This window comes from Hipposideros armiger, unplaced genomic scaffold (genome assembly GCF_001890085.2).
Source record: "Hipposideros armiger isolate ML-2016 unplaced genomic scaffold, ASM189008v1 scaffold_149, whole genome shotgun sequence".
Taxonomy (NCBI): Eukaryota; Metazoa; Chordata; class Mammalia; order Chiroptera; family Hipposideridae; genus Hipposideros; species Hipposideros armiger.
Window position 1 is genome coordinate 2546008 of NW_017731499.1, and position 14952 is coordinate 2560959.

General features: G+C 47.6%; 1 protein-coding gene across 3 annotated transcripts in view; it reads left to right on the forward strand.

The window, feature by feature from the left end:
• SNX29 (sorting nexin 29) overlaps positions 1-14952 on the forward strand; it is a 482345-nt gene that overhangs the window by 283218 nt on the left and 184175 nt on the right. For all 3 annotated transcript variants that reach the window (XM_019650893.1, XM_019650895.1, XM_019650896.1), the window contains one exon: positions 4569-4685. In XM_019650893.1, coding sequence (XP_019506438.1) covers positions 4569-4685 — 117 coding nt within the window. The remainder of the gene's footprint in view (positions 1-4568; positions 4686-14952) is intronic.

The window sequence follows — 14952 nt, forward strand, 5'->3', positions numbered from 1 at the left end:
AGCTGGAATGGATTGCTCAGTCTCCTGAAGCTCCAAAGGCGTCATCTTCCAAAACCCAACTCAAATGTCACCGTCTTGATGGCGCTCCCCCCCCCGCCCCAGCCCTTATGCCAGCAATACCAAATAGGTGTCATCTTGTAAGCCAACACACTGATGGATCAGTTTGGGCTGCCTGGGTGTCTTCTTGAGGAAGGGGTGCAGCAGTTGACTAGTGATGTCTGCCAAGGGGCGGGCCTTGGGAGAGAGCAGCGGAACCTGGTATATTTCACCAATCCCAAGCAGTTTTTGAGGTGGGTTCCAGCCATTTGGAGCTCAACTCATGCTTTGAACACATGTGTAAGTAGAGGGGCAGGGCGGGATAACTTCCCAGCACGTCTTGGCCAAGTCACGGAGTGATTTTAAAAGTTTGATAGATATTGCTAAGCAACCATGTGACTTCAACTTCTTAAATCTTTCTACCGGCTTCTCTCCAGCGTCAAGGATGAAATCCAAATGGTGACTGGTAAGCATTTACACCTTATTAACCATGAGTTGTACACTTTCCAAGCACAACTTAGGAGCCACGTCTTGTAGCAGACAGGCTGTCTTTGTGCCTTCCAGAGAATCAAGGCTCCGTTTTCAATCATTTGGCCCGCATCGGGCTGTGTTGGAAGCTGCATCAGCTGCAGTTAGTGTGTCTCCACTTGGCGTTTGGTTTTGATTTGTCACTGTCACTAGTGTTGTCAAATGGCACCTCCTCCTTAACTGCCTTCAGATTAATTTTCAAAGAAATAAAACTGCTGAGAGTAGGAAGAAATACGGCCCCGAGCATTGATGGGCCAGGATACAGCGAGTGCCTCTGCGGTGATTTAGGCATGGCTCAGCCATGGGAGGGTGCCTGGCATGTGCCGAGGCAGGTGAGAGAAGTAACTCCCCCACGTTTTCTCTGGGGGAGCCCTTCCCTGTACCCCGTCTTCCTTTCAAGTCCTCCTCTCTCCCTGAGCTCTAGGTAATATGGCCTTTAGGATGTGAACCCCACAACTTTCCTGCCCCCCACCCCCACCCCACCCCAGCACCTAGAACAATGCTGGCAGATGGCTAGCAATGCTGTTGGTGCTATTTGCACTTTGGGGACAGCGAGTCTCTCTCCACAGCTGTCCGAGCTCCTTGGTCCACCACATACAGCTCTTTTCCATCTGGGGCCTGGGGACCAGCCTACCCACCTCCCCCTTGGCCCTTCCCATGATCGCCCATTGTGGAAAGCCAACTGTCATTCCCTGAGCATTTGTCAGGCTCAGACACGGTGCTGGGCCTGCTGAGAGTCGCAGCTCATGTCATCCGCAGTGGCCCCAGTGAGGTGCAGATGGCTTGTAACTCCCGTTTTGTAGGTGAAGAGCCTCAGGCTCCTCAGGCTCATGGAAATTCAATGACTTGTGTCAGCAGAGTCTGAGCCCTTAACTGCCTCTCTCAATGGCTTCCCTGTCAACCCCTGGGCCTTTGCACCTGCAGTTTCCTCTGCTGGGTGTGCCTTTCTCTGCTTTGTCTACTGGGTGACCTACAGCTCAGCATGTTTATGGGACATAGAAGACTTGTGGGGCTGAGTGAAAGTTGGTGAGACGCCAGAGAGAAGGGGCAGGAGATGGGGTTAGAGAGGCTGGCGCCAGGTCGTGATGACGTTTGTGTCCTATTTGTTGAATAGTGGGAAGCACTGAAGATTTCAGACAGCAGGTGACAATATCCGGCACTGTTTTGGGATGACCACGCTGCCTGCTTAGCAAAGAATGGATGAGAGGGCACCCTGTCCCTCTCTCTGCCCTGTTCCTATTTCTGCAGTTCTCTGGAGTTGTTGAAAATAAGGAATGAAGGTCGGATGAGACCTGCAGGAGCCCTCAGCCTAACAGAAATCCCAGCAGGCAGTGGTCATGCAGCCTGCCATTTTATGATGATGGCAACTGTTTTTGATCTCAGATTCCTTTTCTGAGGCTCACTTTGAGTTTTGAATTCATTTCTAGTGATACTAGAGTTTGGGAAGAGTTATCTGAGGAACAGCAAGCTCAGTATGGTTTATGTAAGATGAAAGCTGTTTCTATCAATGGCCATGTATAGGGATATATAACATAAAAATTCAGAATTTCAGAGGTCAGCTTATTAACAATGAACATTGAGGTTTCAATGGCTGCTGGAAATTATTTCATCAAATTTTGTCTCCTTGGCACTGGATTTCCCCTCCCCCCTCCCCCATCCTAGTGAAACAAAAGCTTTGTCTGATGTGGTCAGATCACTCTTCTGGCTACAAAAGAGAACCAGGCTCTTGACTTTTTCTGTCTGACTTATTTCGCTTAGCATCATAATCTCAAGATCCATCTATGTTGTCGTAAATGGCAGTTTTCCACTGTGTGTGTGTAATATATATATATATATATAAATAAAATCTCCCACATCTTCTTTATCCAATTATCTATCAAAGGACACTTTGTTTTTTTCCATGTTAATTTTACTAACCATTGTCACCGCAATAAATTTAAAAAAATTGAGAGAACCAGGCTTTTGACAGCTCATGATAAACACCATTTGAAGTTGGGATGTTGTGATGTTTTATGCATTGATGGAAAGTTATTTTAACACTCTGGCTCCTAATACAAAACAAATTAAAGACAAAAGCAAAGCCAAGGCCTGCTTGGCTTTGGAAATGACAGTGGCGTTTATTTAAAGCTCGAATTTTGTGGGAGCATATTAGCAGGTACAGTACAACCTTGGATTGAGCGTAATGTGGTTTGTGAGTGCTCCGCAAGACGAGCAAACATTTCTGTTACATTTTAACGTGGTAAACGAGCGATGTCTTGCAATACAAGTAGTTTGTTTCCAGAATGAATTACGCTCGCAAACCAAGGCATTACTGTATTTAGCAGTGGTATTGCTAGCTGTGTTTCCCAGTAACTGTGGTAACTGGTGCCTTAGCGCGGAGGAGGCCATGGAGGGCTTATGTGATTATTACTGCGTGGAGAACCCACACAGGTGTTATTAGCACCATTGTTTTTGTTTGTGAAAGGCCCAGAGAAGATCATCTTATGCTTTTTTCTTTTAATACAAAAGGAATAAGGCAACTGGGAAATATTAATTTTAGGTCTGTACAATGAAAAGAGCTGTCTAAAAGCTCAGTGACTTGTTCTCCCTTTGTTAATTGCACGGTTCTTGCAATATCTTTTGTGCCACTTTCACTTTGCATTTGACACTGGTTTGAAAAAGGTGGGCACCTGAGGGACAGAGGAGATGCCATCCCCAGAGTGGGCCTTCACAGAGCAAGTTAATGGATGCGTCAGGATTACAGTTGGGAGCCTGATAAATTTCACGGCTGTTGCAACATGGCTCCCTTTAGTTTCAGGTGAAGAGTTGTAATTCTTTTAAAGCATCTAAATGGTTTTTCTGGCTGATACAAGAATGCTCATTATTAGGAAACTAAAAAACAAGGAAAAGTAGAAAGAATGAACTATGACTAATGTTAATATCACTGTTGAGTTTGTATTTCCTTTTTATTTGCAAAAAAAGAGGGCTCCCCTTTATTCCTCCAGAGGCATCACAAATCGGGTTAACGATCCTGTTTTTTGGTTTTTTTTACAAAGCTTCTCCCAGTAGCCCTTTTAATTCTGACAATACGTTATATTTCACATGAAGTACTTATTGCAAATGGTCTGACATTATTTACGCATTACATACACTATCATAACTGCCTTGGCCATATAGGATCTCTGTGCTTTTTGCAAGTTCCAGCTGGAAAGATCTGTTGTTTATTCTGTATTATCAGTCACAGACTACCATATGGCTGCCTCCATTTTTATTTATTTGGGATCAGCCACGAGTATTGCATGAATGTGGAAAACTTCGAGGGCTCATGGCAGGCCCCAGTGGGTCGCACCTGGGCACAGTGGAGCGGTAGGATTGTGGCAGGTAGCCCAGCGGTTGAGAGCCAGGGCTCCAGAGCCCGTCCTTTTCCAGCTGCATGACCTGGAGCCAGCACCTTAAACTCTGACGTTGTTTCTGTTCCCGCGAGGCAGGACTAAATCATACCTGCCTCACAGAGCTAGTGTAGTGAAGACACAAGGAGAACCAAAGCAGTATTTTCCCAGGGTAGAATAAGCAGTGACTAAAGGATAGCCTCTGATTTTATCTTCTTGGTTTTTATCTTCTTGGTTTTCAGAACCAAGGCTCTGATGAACAGAAATGGCCAGGTGTTCTAATTGTTCCTTTCACAGGGAAACTCTTGACAGGCATAGCTCAGGTTAGAAACAAAACCTTTGTTACAAAGGTGTCCATTCATTAAGAATAAAAACTTGAGGTGCAAAAATGACCCGATGCAGGCCTGTCCCGACCATAAAGCGGACTGTCGATTCCATCGTGTTAAAATCAACCAGGTCGGAAACGGATTTAACTCACGGTGGATTTGCGTAGCTCGTAGGCGAGCGGTGTTATGTCTCCAGCCTGGACAACCCCCCAGGGCCGTGCTGACGAGTGGCTGGCGAGCCCAGGGAAGGTGGGGCCAGTCGTGGAGTGGGTCGGCCCCAGCCTCACCGTGCTGTGCTTGTGTGTTGCAGGTGGCAGAGATGCACGGCGAGCTGATCGAGTTCAACGAGCGCCTGCACAGGGCCCTGCTGGCCAAGGAAGCCCTGGTGTCCCAGATGCGGCAGGAGCTCATCGATCTCCGGGGCCCGGTGAGTGCTCCCGCCTGGGAAGGCCTCAGCCTTGCTGCTCCGCCCGCTCTCCATCTGTCCACCTAGCCTCTGCTGCCCACTTCCCCACCGTTGAGTTTGTTCATTGTTGGCAATGTCAAGGGTACAGGAAAGTAGAGACTGAAAGAGTCAGCGTCCAGTACCTGCCATCTAGATTTGACGGACAGTAACCTTAACTATTGGGTTGTCCGCAACGTCATGACGTATTTTTTTCTACGTTTTTCATTGCAAAAATGCGTCATGGCTTTGCCGACAACCCAATACATTTGCTTTTCTTTAGGTTTCGAGGGGTAGGACATATAAAATAAATGCTACAAATTCTATAGACGCCCCTTTGCACACATTTTATGTCCCTGCCCCCACCCCCCATTATCAATATTCTGAAACTGGCATATAGCCTTCCCTTCTGTATTTTTATACTTTACTACACAGATAAATTCCCACAAGCAAGAAACAGCCTTGGTTTTGCGTAACTTTCACCCACATGGTATTGCTTGTGCGTATCTCTTTGCCCCTTGTTTTTGCTTGGTTTGAATTCACTATTATGCTTTGAGGACTATCCCACATAGATCTAATACAGAGATTTTAAACTATGGCCCTCTTGATATTTTGGGCCATATAATTACTTGTTGGGGGGCTATCCTATGCATTGCAGGGTGTCCAGCAGCATGCCTGGTTTCTACCCACTAGAGGCCAGTAGCACCCCACCCAGTCATGCCAACCAAAGATGTCTCCAGACAATCACCCCTGGTTGAGAACTGCCGATCTAGCTCATTCACGTCCTCTGTTGAATGAAATACCACAATATTTTCAATCCACCTGTGCGTTCACAGACATTTACATCGTCGCCAGTATTTTGCTATCGGCGACCACAGTGCCGAGAGCATCTGGTCCTTTTGAACACATTTACAGTAGCTTCGTCTTCATTTAAAAAACTTTCTTATTATGTCAGATGTTAAATGCCAGATGCGGGCAGATTAGTATAATGCAGCTCATCTGTCCACTGTCAAGTTGAATTGTCATCAACCCTGGTCAGTCTTGTTTGAAGTTACCCATACCCGCTTTCCCCTTCTGTGTTGTTTTGAATCAAGTGCTGGGTGTTATTTCATCTGTAGACATCTCAGTATATATTTAAAAACCAAGGAAAGATGAATATGATAGCATTGTCACCCCTCCATTACCAATAACTCCTTCATACCATCCAATAGCAGTGTTCAGATTTCTTATTGTCTCATAATTGTTTGTAGTTTCTTTGAATCAGGCTCCACATGAGATCCATGTGTTATATTGCTTATGTCGCTGATGTGTTTTTTTCTCTTTTTAAAAAATTATTTTAAACTGTAGGGAAATACACATAACATAAAATTTGCTGTTTTGGCCATTTTTAAAGGTACAGTTCAGCGGCATTAAGGACATTCACAGCGTTGTGCAGCCATCACCACCGTCCGTCTGCAGGACTTTTTCATCTTCCCCCCACTGAAACTCTGTGCCCGTTAGACACTGACTGCCCATCCCCCAGTCCTGGAAACCACCGTTCCGCCGTCTGTCTCTAGGAATTGGGTGGCTTCCTATGTTTCTTTTCATCTATAGAGCCCTCCTTCATCTCTTTTTCTTGCAGTGTGTTTATGGGGTCGTTGCACCCCCTGAAAGGTGCCGATGCACCTCTGCAGCGCTGTTTGATGTATTCCCCGGTTCCCAGGATGTCCTTTAAATTGGCATCTGGACTTGGGGCGTGGAGTCACGTTTAACTTCGCTGAAAACATAGCTCTCAGTGGGGTGATGTTTTCTGTCAGGAAGTGTAGCGTCTGCTTCTCTCTCCTGTCGGATCTCGGTAGCCATCTATTATCACTTCCTACATCCATTACGCCAATGTCCCCTTCTGGGGAACACCTGAGTGTGAACTTGCTGAGTCGTAGGACATGGTGCTTTCACCGTTACTGCATTTTGCCATGTTGTAAAGTGAAAAGACTATTTATGATCCGCTGTCAGTGGACAAGAGCTGCTGCCAACACTTTCACATCCTTACTGACACTTTCAGGGGTGAGGCGGTTTCCACGTGTATGTCCCTGATCACGAGCGAAGTGGGCTGTCGTTTCATTTGCTCGTTGCCCGATTTGGTTTCCACGTCTGCGACTTGCTTCTCGTAGCCTGTCGCCATTTTTCTACTGGACGTTTTGTTTTTCTTACTGATTTTTAGTGGTTCTTGTATCCTGTTCATTTGCATGTGTTGTAAATATCCCCCATGGTTTAATCACTCACTTTTAATAAAAGCGGAATTTCAAACATACGTAAAAGCGGAGGGAATCCTTTAATGAAACCCCATCACTTGGCTTTCACGTTAATCAGCTCTGGGTCATTCTTGCTTCGTTGATAATCAATTCAGCCCCTTCCCAATACAGATTATTTGGGTGCATATCCAAGTCATGATGTTGATTTATTCATACATATTTCAATATTTTTCACTAAAAGATGCTTACAGTACCATTATCATGCCTAAAAAATCAACAGTAATTCCTTAATATTATCAAATATCCAATCAGTGTCCAATCTGCGGCAGTTCTCTCAAAATTTTTTTCAATTTATTTTGTCTAATGAATATCCTAATAAAGTTCACATATCGCAGTTGGGTGACAGGTCCCTCAGGCCTCTCGGAATCTGTGCCTTCCCCTCCATCTTCTCTTTTATGCCCCTGCCTTTTATTGTTCCCATTGAAGGAACCTGGCCCTCTGCACTGTAGGATTGTGTTGATTGCAACCCTCTGGTCACGCTCACCGTGGTCCTCTGTCCCTTGAGTCCCTTTGAATTGATCATGAGCTCTAGAGGCTTGATGAGTTTTCAGGTTTGGTTGTTTGGTGACACAGCAGCTTCCCAGGAGCTGGTGTGTACTTCTGTCCGGAGGCCCATGACTGGCGGGCTGGGGAAGCACTTGGGGGTGGGGGGGCAGCTCAACATCGGCTCCTGCGTTTCTGTGAGGCCCGCATGCGATGTCACCTCCTGTGCTTAGAGCCCTGAAGCACAGCCCCTGACTGAGCTTGTCTCCCCAACCACCCACAAGTCCAAGACTTAGTACAGGCCTGTGTCACTTCTCTACGTAGAGAGATTCAGGTTTCCTAGCAGAGAGACACATTCAGTAAGCACTCACTGCACATTGAGACCTCTTTGTGGGAGGTGAATTCACCTCCGTTTTGTAGGTGGGCTGAGGCTCAGAGGCCTCAGGTCTTACAGTGAGTGTGTCATCGGCTGGAATTCTAACTCAGGTTTCATCACCAAGTCTGTCTGCCTTCTCTACATTCCAGCAACCTGGGGAATTGCGGGGAGCAGCTAAAGGGGCACCTTTGTGTTACCCATGGCCCTTCTGAGCAAGGTCCCAAGGGGCCCTCTGCAGTGGCTTTCCCAGCTGCCCCAGTGTGGCCCTCCTGTCACTGCATCTGTAGCCCTGTGGCCGAGAACGGACAGCGGGAGGCAGGGATGGACAAGTCCTAGGGCTGACCTCTGTTTCTCACTGTGAGCGGGGCTGGTCCGGGGGCAGACGAGGCTCTCCCCGCTCCCTGCCCAGTTCCAAGGGTCCTGGCCTACTCTGAGGCCTGCCTTAGAGGACAGGGACCTGATCGCAGGTGAGGAACAAGGAACAGTCCCATTCCTTAGGACAGGCTCAGTTTGGATCCTGCAGGAGTCCTTATGTGTCTTTTACGCTGGAAGAAGGTGACTAACGTCACTGCAGATGCATTTCCATAGAGTAACTTGAATGCGTTATTCTCCTTGATAAAAACAATAAAAATGATAAACCAGCTAGCACAAATCAATAACTCCAATTTTAATAGCTAACATTTATTGAGTAATTGATGTCTGCAAAAAATGTAACTAAATACAGTAATACCTTGGCTTGCGAGCATAATTTGTGCTGGAAACAAATTACTCGTATTGCAAGACATCCCTCGTTTACCACGTTAAAATGGATTAGAAATGTTTGCTCATCTTGCGGAACACTCGCAAACCACGTTACTCGCAATCCAAGGTTTTACCGTGTTATTATTTCATTTAATCCTCGCCGACCCTCTTATCCCATTTTGCAGAAGAGGAAGCAGAGGCTCAGACACGCAGTATCTCAGCTGCCGTCACAGTGAGAAGTGGCACATCTGGCTCTCTCCGCCTTGAAAGGCTGGATTTGTTTTTTCAACAGTGGAAACTTAGAAAATTCTGGCCTCTTGACCACACTTGTTACAGCCGTGCTAAAAAGTCAAGTGGCACAAGAGGGCATTCAGGGAGAAATAAACCTCCCTCCTATCCCTGCCTCCCAGTGTTCCCTGCCACAGGCAGTAACAACGACCAGTCTTGGATTTATCTTTCTAGATGCCTACATGTTTTAATATCAGCAACCTGCTATATTGACCGTATATCACTTCCCCCTACTTAACAAATACTTTAGAGATATTTTTATTTTACTTAACGTGCAAATCTGCATCATTCTTTTTAAGAACCGTATGGTAGTCCCTTGAACTGGCAATACCAAAATTTATTTCACCAGGCCCCTGTTGATGGATATCGAGTTGTTTCCCATTTTTATTTTTACAACATTCTGGTGAAGTTCTGCATTTAGCTGACAAGGTGGTTGGCAGCTCGTGGGGCTCAGCTCGGCGGGCTGACGCCCCAGAGATCTTGCCTTGCAGCTGGGGAAGGACCACCACCACCTCCTCTCATCCTCCTCCACCTGTTGTAGGCAGACCCTTTCTGAGGGCTGGTCTCCATCAGGAGCTCACGATTTATCAAGCTCCAACCATGTGTCAGGCACACGTTGGGTCTTCACCTTCATTCTCTCATTTAACTTTGAAGACAAGCCTGTGAATCACATGAGATGATTATCCTCTTTTATAAATCTGGCAACTGAGAAGCAGAAGGGTCCTGACCCCGCTGACGTTCTCATTATGCACCAACCGAGGTGCCAGGGCCGCAGCCTCCCTCTACGGGGCTCCTGCTGTCCCCTCTGCCTGGAATGTCACTCTGGGCCCAGGTAACTCACCCCTCAATATCCACTCACCACTTCCTCAGGAAACCTACCCGATGCTCCGACAAGGTCTGCTCTTCCATGTTAAGTAGGATGTTTGTGTGTATCTCTCCCTTGTCCTCGTAATGTAATGTACGTTTATCAATCACTGATCGGTATCTGTCTCCCTTGCTTCATAAGCTCAAGTTCCATGTCTCTTTCTGCTCCCCTTGAATCCCAGTGATTCACATGGTAGGTGCTCCATATTCGTAGGTTGGCTCATTGAATGAGTGAGTGAGCACATGAGTGAGTGGATGAATGACTGTCACAAGGAGTACGTGGTGGGGCCCTGGTTTCCCCTGGGCCCCTGTGATGTGGAAGCCCACCTCCTCTCCTCCACCACATTCCCTTGTGCTTCAAGCCTGAATGCCCTTCAGGGCAGTGACACCCATTCACACAGAGGCAGCTCTGATTGTCACGGGGTCCTCTCCTGGGGCCAGCTTGTGATGGCCACAGGGAGGGCAGAGTAAGCAGACATTAGGGCCTGAAGGCTGTTGGGAAAGGCTGGCCTGTTGGGCAGTGGAACACCTTGACCTTGTCATGAGTGCCTCAGGCCCACTCTGGTCATCTCATCAGAGTCAGGCAGCTGGGGCAGCAGGAAGGAGGAGAGTTCAAGTTCAAGTGCAGATCTGGAGCCTTGTCTTGGGGAGTCTCAGCCTCTCTTCCCTTCGCTTCCACTTGGCCTGGCTCTCTGCCGACCCTGGATTAGACTTCCTCCCAGGCCAGCAGAGTGTTTGAGAGCCTCAAGGGCAGAGCTGGGTCTACTGCATCTGGAAACCCCAGTTTCCTCTCCTGTCAAGCGGGGATAACGTGGCAACAGCCGAGTTGGGCAGCTTGTTGAGATGCTGCCAGTAAAACAGCTCAGTGATGGACATGTGGTAAGGCCCGCCCCATTTTCGTCTCTGAATCCCCAGTGCCTAGTGCTTTGCCCTGCACACAGTAGGTGCTCACTAAATGTTTGCTAAATGAGAATTTCGTTTGCAAAGAGCAGAAAATGACTGCATGAACCAAATAATATATATATTTTTAGAGAGAGGCCCAGGGATGCAGTTTCTTCGCATTGGTATCTTGTTATAACAGACTTTTAAGCTAAGTCATTTATTTTAAGAAGGACTATGGGAATAGGGACTGACTTTTTTTCCTTTTCTTATTTTGAATGTAAGTGTTTTTAGAACTTTCTCCTCATTATTTTTCTTGTACCCTCTGGTATAAGATGTGAATGAATGGTGGAAGTGTTTTTTGTTCCGTTTTGTTTTGTTTTACCTTTTATTGGGATTTGATTACAGTCCTGGACGTTTTCTGGGAGAGCAGCTCCTATGTTGAATAACCAGTGGAGACAAGGAACTAGAACCGTGTAAGATGCGAGACGTAGAGCTCAGTTAAAGCCACAGCACGGGGAAAGCAGCAGGCAAAGCAACTCATTCAGTGCAGGCTTGTTCCCGAGCCGGAGCAAACTTGGTGTCGCTTTATGTGATTGAAGTTGGACTCCCCTATTTCCTCCGCCTTTGGCGGGTCTCTGTTTCTCTGTCCCAAGTTCCGTTTAGGCAGGTCCCCCCAGTTCAGCCACAGAGATGCCCTGCATGGTCTGACCTGGGCTCTGCCCTAACCCAAAGCCTCAGCCTGTTGGTTTGTTCTTCCATCACTGCTCTCACCTATACCCCCTCCCCCGCCCCGCAATTGTCTGTGTGGTGAGGGACCCTCTCTGTTAGCCATTTACTATGTGCTCAGGGTTGGCATACAGTTTTTTAACCTCTCGTCCTCAGAACAACCCTGTATAATTTATTTATTAGGTATAATTTATTTTTCAGCTGAGCAAACTGAGGTACAGAGAGGTGTCGTGGCCTACCCAAGGCACACGCCTCCTGGAAGCACCCGAGTACAAAGCCAGGACTGTCTCATTCGCCAACGCCATGATGTGCATGCTTTCGTGTTTCTTTCATTTTGTTTTGTTTTATTTTCATTTCAAAGAAAATTTAGTGTCTGTTGTGCTCCAGACACAACACTCTCAGATGTTTTAAAGACTCAGATTCCTGATGGAATAAGCTTAAAATGTTAGATTAAAGGGTGTCCCAATGGGCTTCTTTGCTGTAGCACTTCCCTCTAGGGTGCATGGCGGCTCCCCAAAGTTGGTAGAGATAGCACGCGTTATTTCCCAACATTGTTCAAAAGGAACATGTTTTCTACGAAGTTTTCCAAGGACTGTTTGGGAGAGTTAGGACCAAGTCAGGTTTCATGTTAGTTACCCAAGCGTCGAGTGGCAAGGAGCCCACGGAACGGTGTCTCATGAGCCTGCCCGGGCAGGGGGTCTGCAGGGCTTGGAGAGGAGGGGACGCTGTGTGGCTGTGAGCCTCGGGGGGTGAGTGACAGGTTGCTGTTCAGTCCCCAGTCAGACCTGCCTGCCACTTCCTCCCCAGCTGGCCTGGGCCTCAGCCCCAGCCCCAGGTCCCCGGGCACTTGGGGCCTCTCGCGTTGCCTGGCCAAGAGCAGGTTGTGCGCTTCTCTCCTGGGTCACCTGCTCTGTCTCTTGCTCGCTGCTTCTCGCTCTGTTTTTTTAAATCTGTCCCTTAGTTTCTTCTTTTGTCCCTGGGTGCTCCTCTCCTTTGTTTCTCTCTCCGACTACCCCTCTCTCCCTGCTTTTCTTTGTTTCTCCCTCTCTCTCTCCTTTCCTGGGCTGCCTCCATCTATCCTCTCCGTCTCTCTGTCTGTCACTTCCCATCTGAAACCATGACAACATCTCTGTCTGTCTGTCTGTCTGTCTGTGTCTCTCCCCATGCCTGAATCTATTCCTTGTGGCTCTCACTCTATCTCATCCCTTCCCAATATCTCTAGTTTCATGAACATTCATAGCCCCGATGACATGGTGACAATCGCTCTTCACTGCAATTGTCTTGAAAAACTCAAAGTCCTTTTCATTCACTCTTCATTGTCCAAGACTTCTGTATTTTGCACGGGGGTCCCTGGGAAACGGCTCCCGGTAGAACCCACTTCCATGAAAGCCTTTGCACACCCACCCCCTTTGCCTGCTCCCGCTGAGCGCGAGGCCGGCCCCCATCTGTGTTTCCTTGGCACTTCATGCGCGAGCGTTTGTCCCTCTGCTTCATCACTTGGTGTTGAATTTTCTTTTTTTCACTTGTGGACCGATAGCTTCCCTGAGGCAGTGTCTGTGTCTTCATTTCCCTCTTAGAGGCTGGCACACCTAGTCGCTCATGGGGCACACGCTGCATAAATCTGACCGTGCGCCTGTAGTATCTATGGTAACATCCTGTTAACCACAACACTTACTGAGCCAGACAGGTGGCTTCCTGGACCCTACTGGCTAACAGACACTTGCTGGTAATCCTTGCAGTAAGCTGCCTGGCGTTTTCCATTGGACTCCTTCCCTCCGTTGTTGATATGTCTGAGCTGGTGGGAAAGAAAGACAAGTAATTTAAAATTCAGGGGTGAGATAAGTGGAAAAAACTCATCCCAACTTTTGTAATAAGGTTCACTTTGAAATAAAATGCTTCCTGGGACTTTGTTGATATCTTTAAAACCTTCAGAGGGAGTGATCTCATTTGAGGTCTGATGCTATTTAAGCACAGAAGCTTAATAAGAAATATATTTTCTAGCTGGGTGGCACTTGCTGAATATCTAATGATCAAGTACCAAATTGTCTGTGGTCCCACAGCAGCTCTAAACATCACATTCCAGATTATAAGAGGCTTTTTAATTCGGCACTCGGACAGCGTGTTTTAATCGTCTACCATCTTGAATAAGATTATTTTTTAAAGTGCCATTTAAGAGAGGCTACTAAAAATATGTCTCACGTAGAGGCTTAGCTCAGAAATATTAGTTTTTGACACAAAATCATCTGGAGAGATGATTGCACAACCTGTTTCAAACTTCTCAGTGCCAGAGAATAAAAGCCCCTCTTTGGGCCCAGCCATGGTTTTCTGTCTATGGGCAAATATCCCAAAGAGTCACATGCCCCTTGATGTTAAAACAGACGCTTCCTGGACCTTGGGGGGCTCCCCATGTCACAGACCTTTCTTCCTGCCCGTGTTAAACTCTTGTTCTGGTTTATTCCTGGCTTGCTCATCACCGAGGGAGTTGGGTTCCACCGGGAAGCTCCAAGGGGCTACAGTGTAGGGTTTGGGTGGGCGGAGCCTGGCTCCCCAGGGCTTACAGGGGCGGAACTTTGAAAATACGTCTCCATGAAGATCAGAGTTTTGTGCAAGCTGCCCCAAAGCTGGTCCCACATTGATGCAAATAGGAACCGTTGGCAAGGTCCAAAGTCCCCAAGATTTATCCACTTTGGGTTCCATGAGGATCAGCTATGGGTCAGGGAGGAATTTTCTGCCCCTGCTTAGTCTGCCTGGCGGTTATTGCTTGTGTTTTGTGTGGTGGCTCATACAGAGCGTGGGGCACCCGATAGGGATGTGGCAGGTGTGGGCAGTGCAGACTCTCCCCTTGACAAGGTCGAAGACCAGAATGTGTTTGGTGTGACTTCCATCCCTGGTTTGACTGCACTGTGACTTGGCTTGGAGACTGAGGTCCAGAAAAGCTAGCCCTGAGACCTTCCCTGCCACTGATTCGGAAGAAGTACAGCCGGGGTTACGAGGCAGCCTCTGACCCGCATTGTTCTCACTCGTGCTTCTCCAGCATAACTTTGGGACTGTGCCCTTTGGGGTTGCTGCTCCCAAGCCACCAGCAGGACAGGTGCCAAGCAGCGGCAGCCAAGATGCTCTTGGGGCTTACAGGCTCTGGGTGCCCCCTTCATTTACCACCAGGTCACTCCTGAAATGAGCTCACCCTTCCTTCTTTTGTTTTCTTCTGACCCCGGTGCTCAGACAAGGATGACTCAAAACCCAGAGCTCATGTCACACGCTCATGATTGGTGTAGGCAAGGCCTGTCTTACTTATTTGATAAGTTAGCTCTGATCTCTCTCTTTCCTTTCTATGGAAGACACTGCCAGACTCCATCCCAACCTCTCCCACGAAGCAACCTTAAGGCCTCCCCCAGGTAGTGGCAAACCTCAAGACCCTAGGCTGCTTGGCTCCTGGCCATTGTGTATTTATTGGCAGGTAAGTTCCTGTGACTGAGCAGACACATGGGACTCCTGTGTGGGCTGGTCTGGGACTGGACCATGCGGTCAGACTGCAGCACCGTCCTCAGCTCTGCCGTGTAAGTCTTACTGACCAAGACATAGCCATCTAAATCCTCATTTA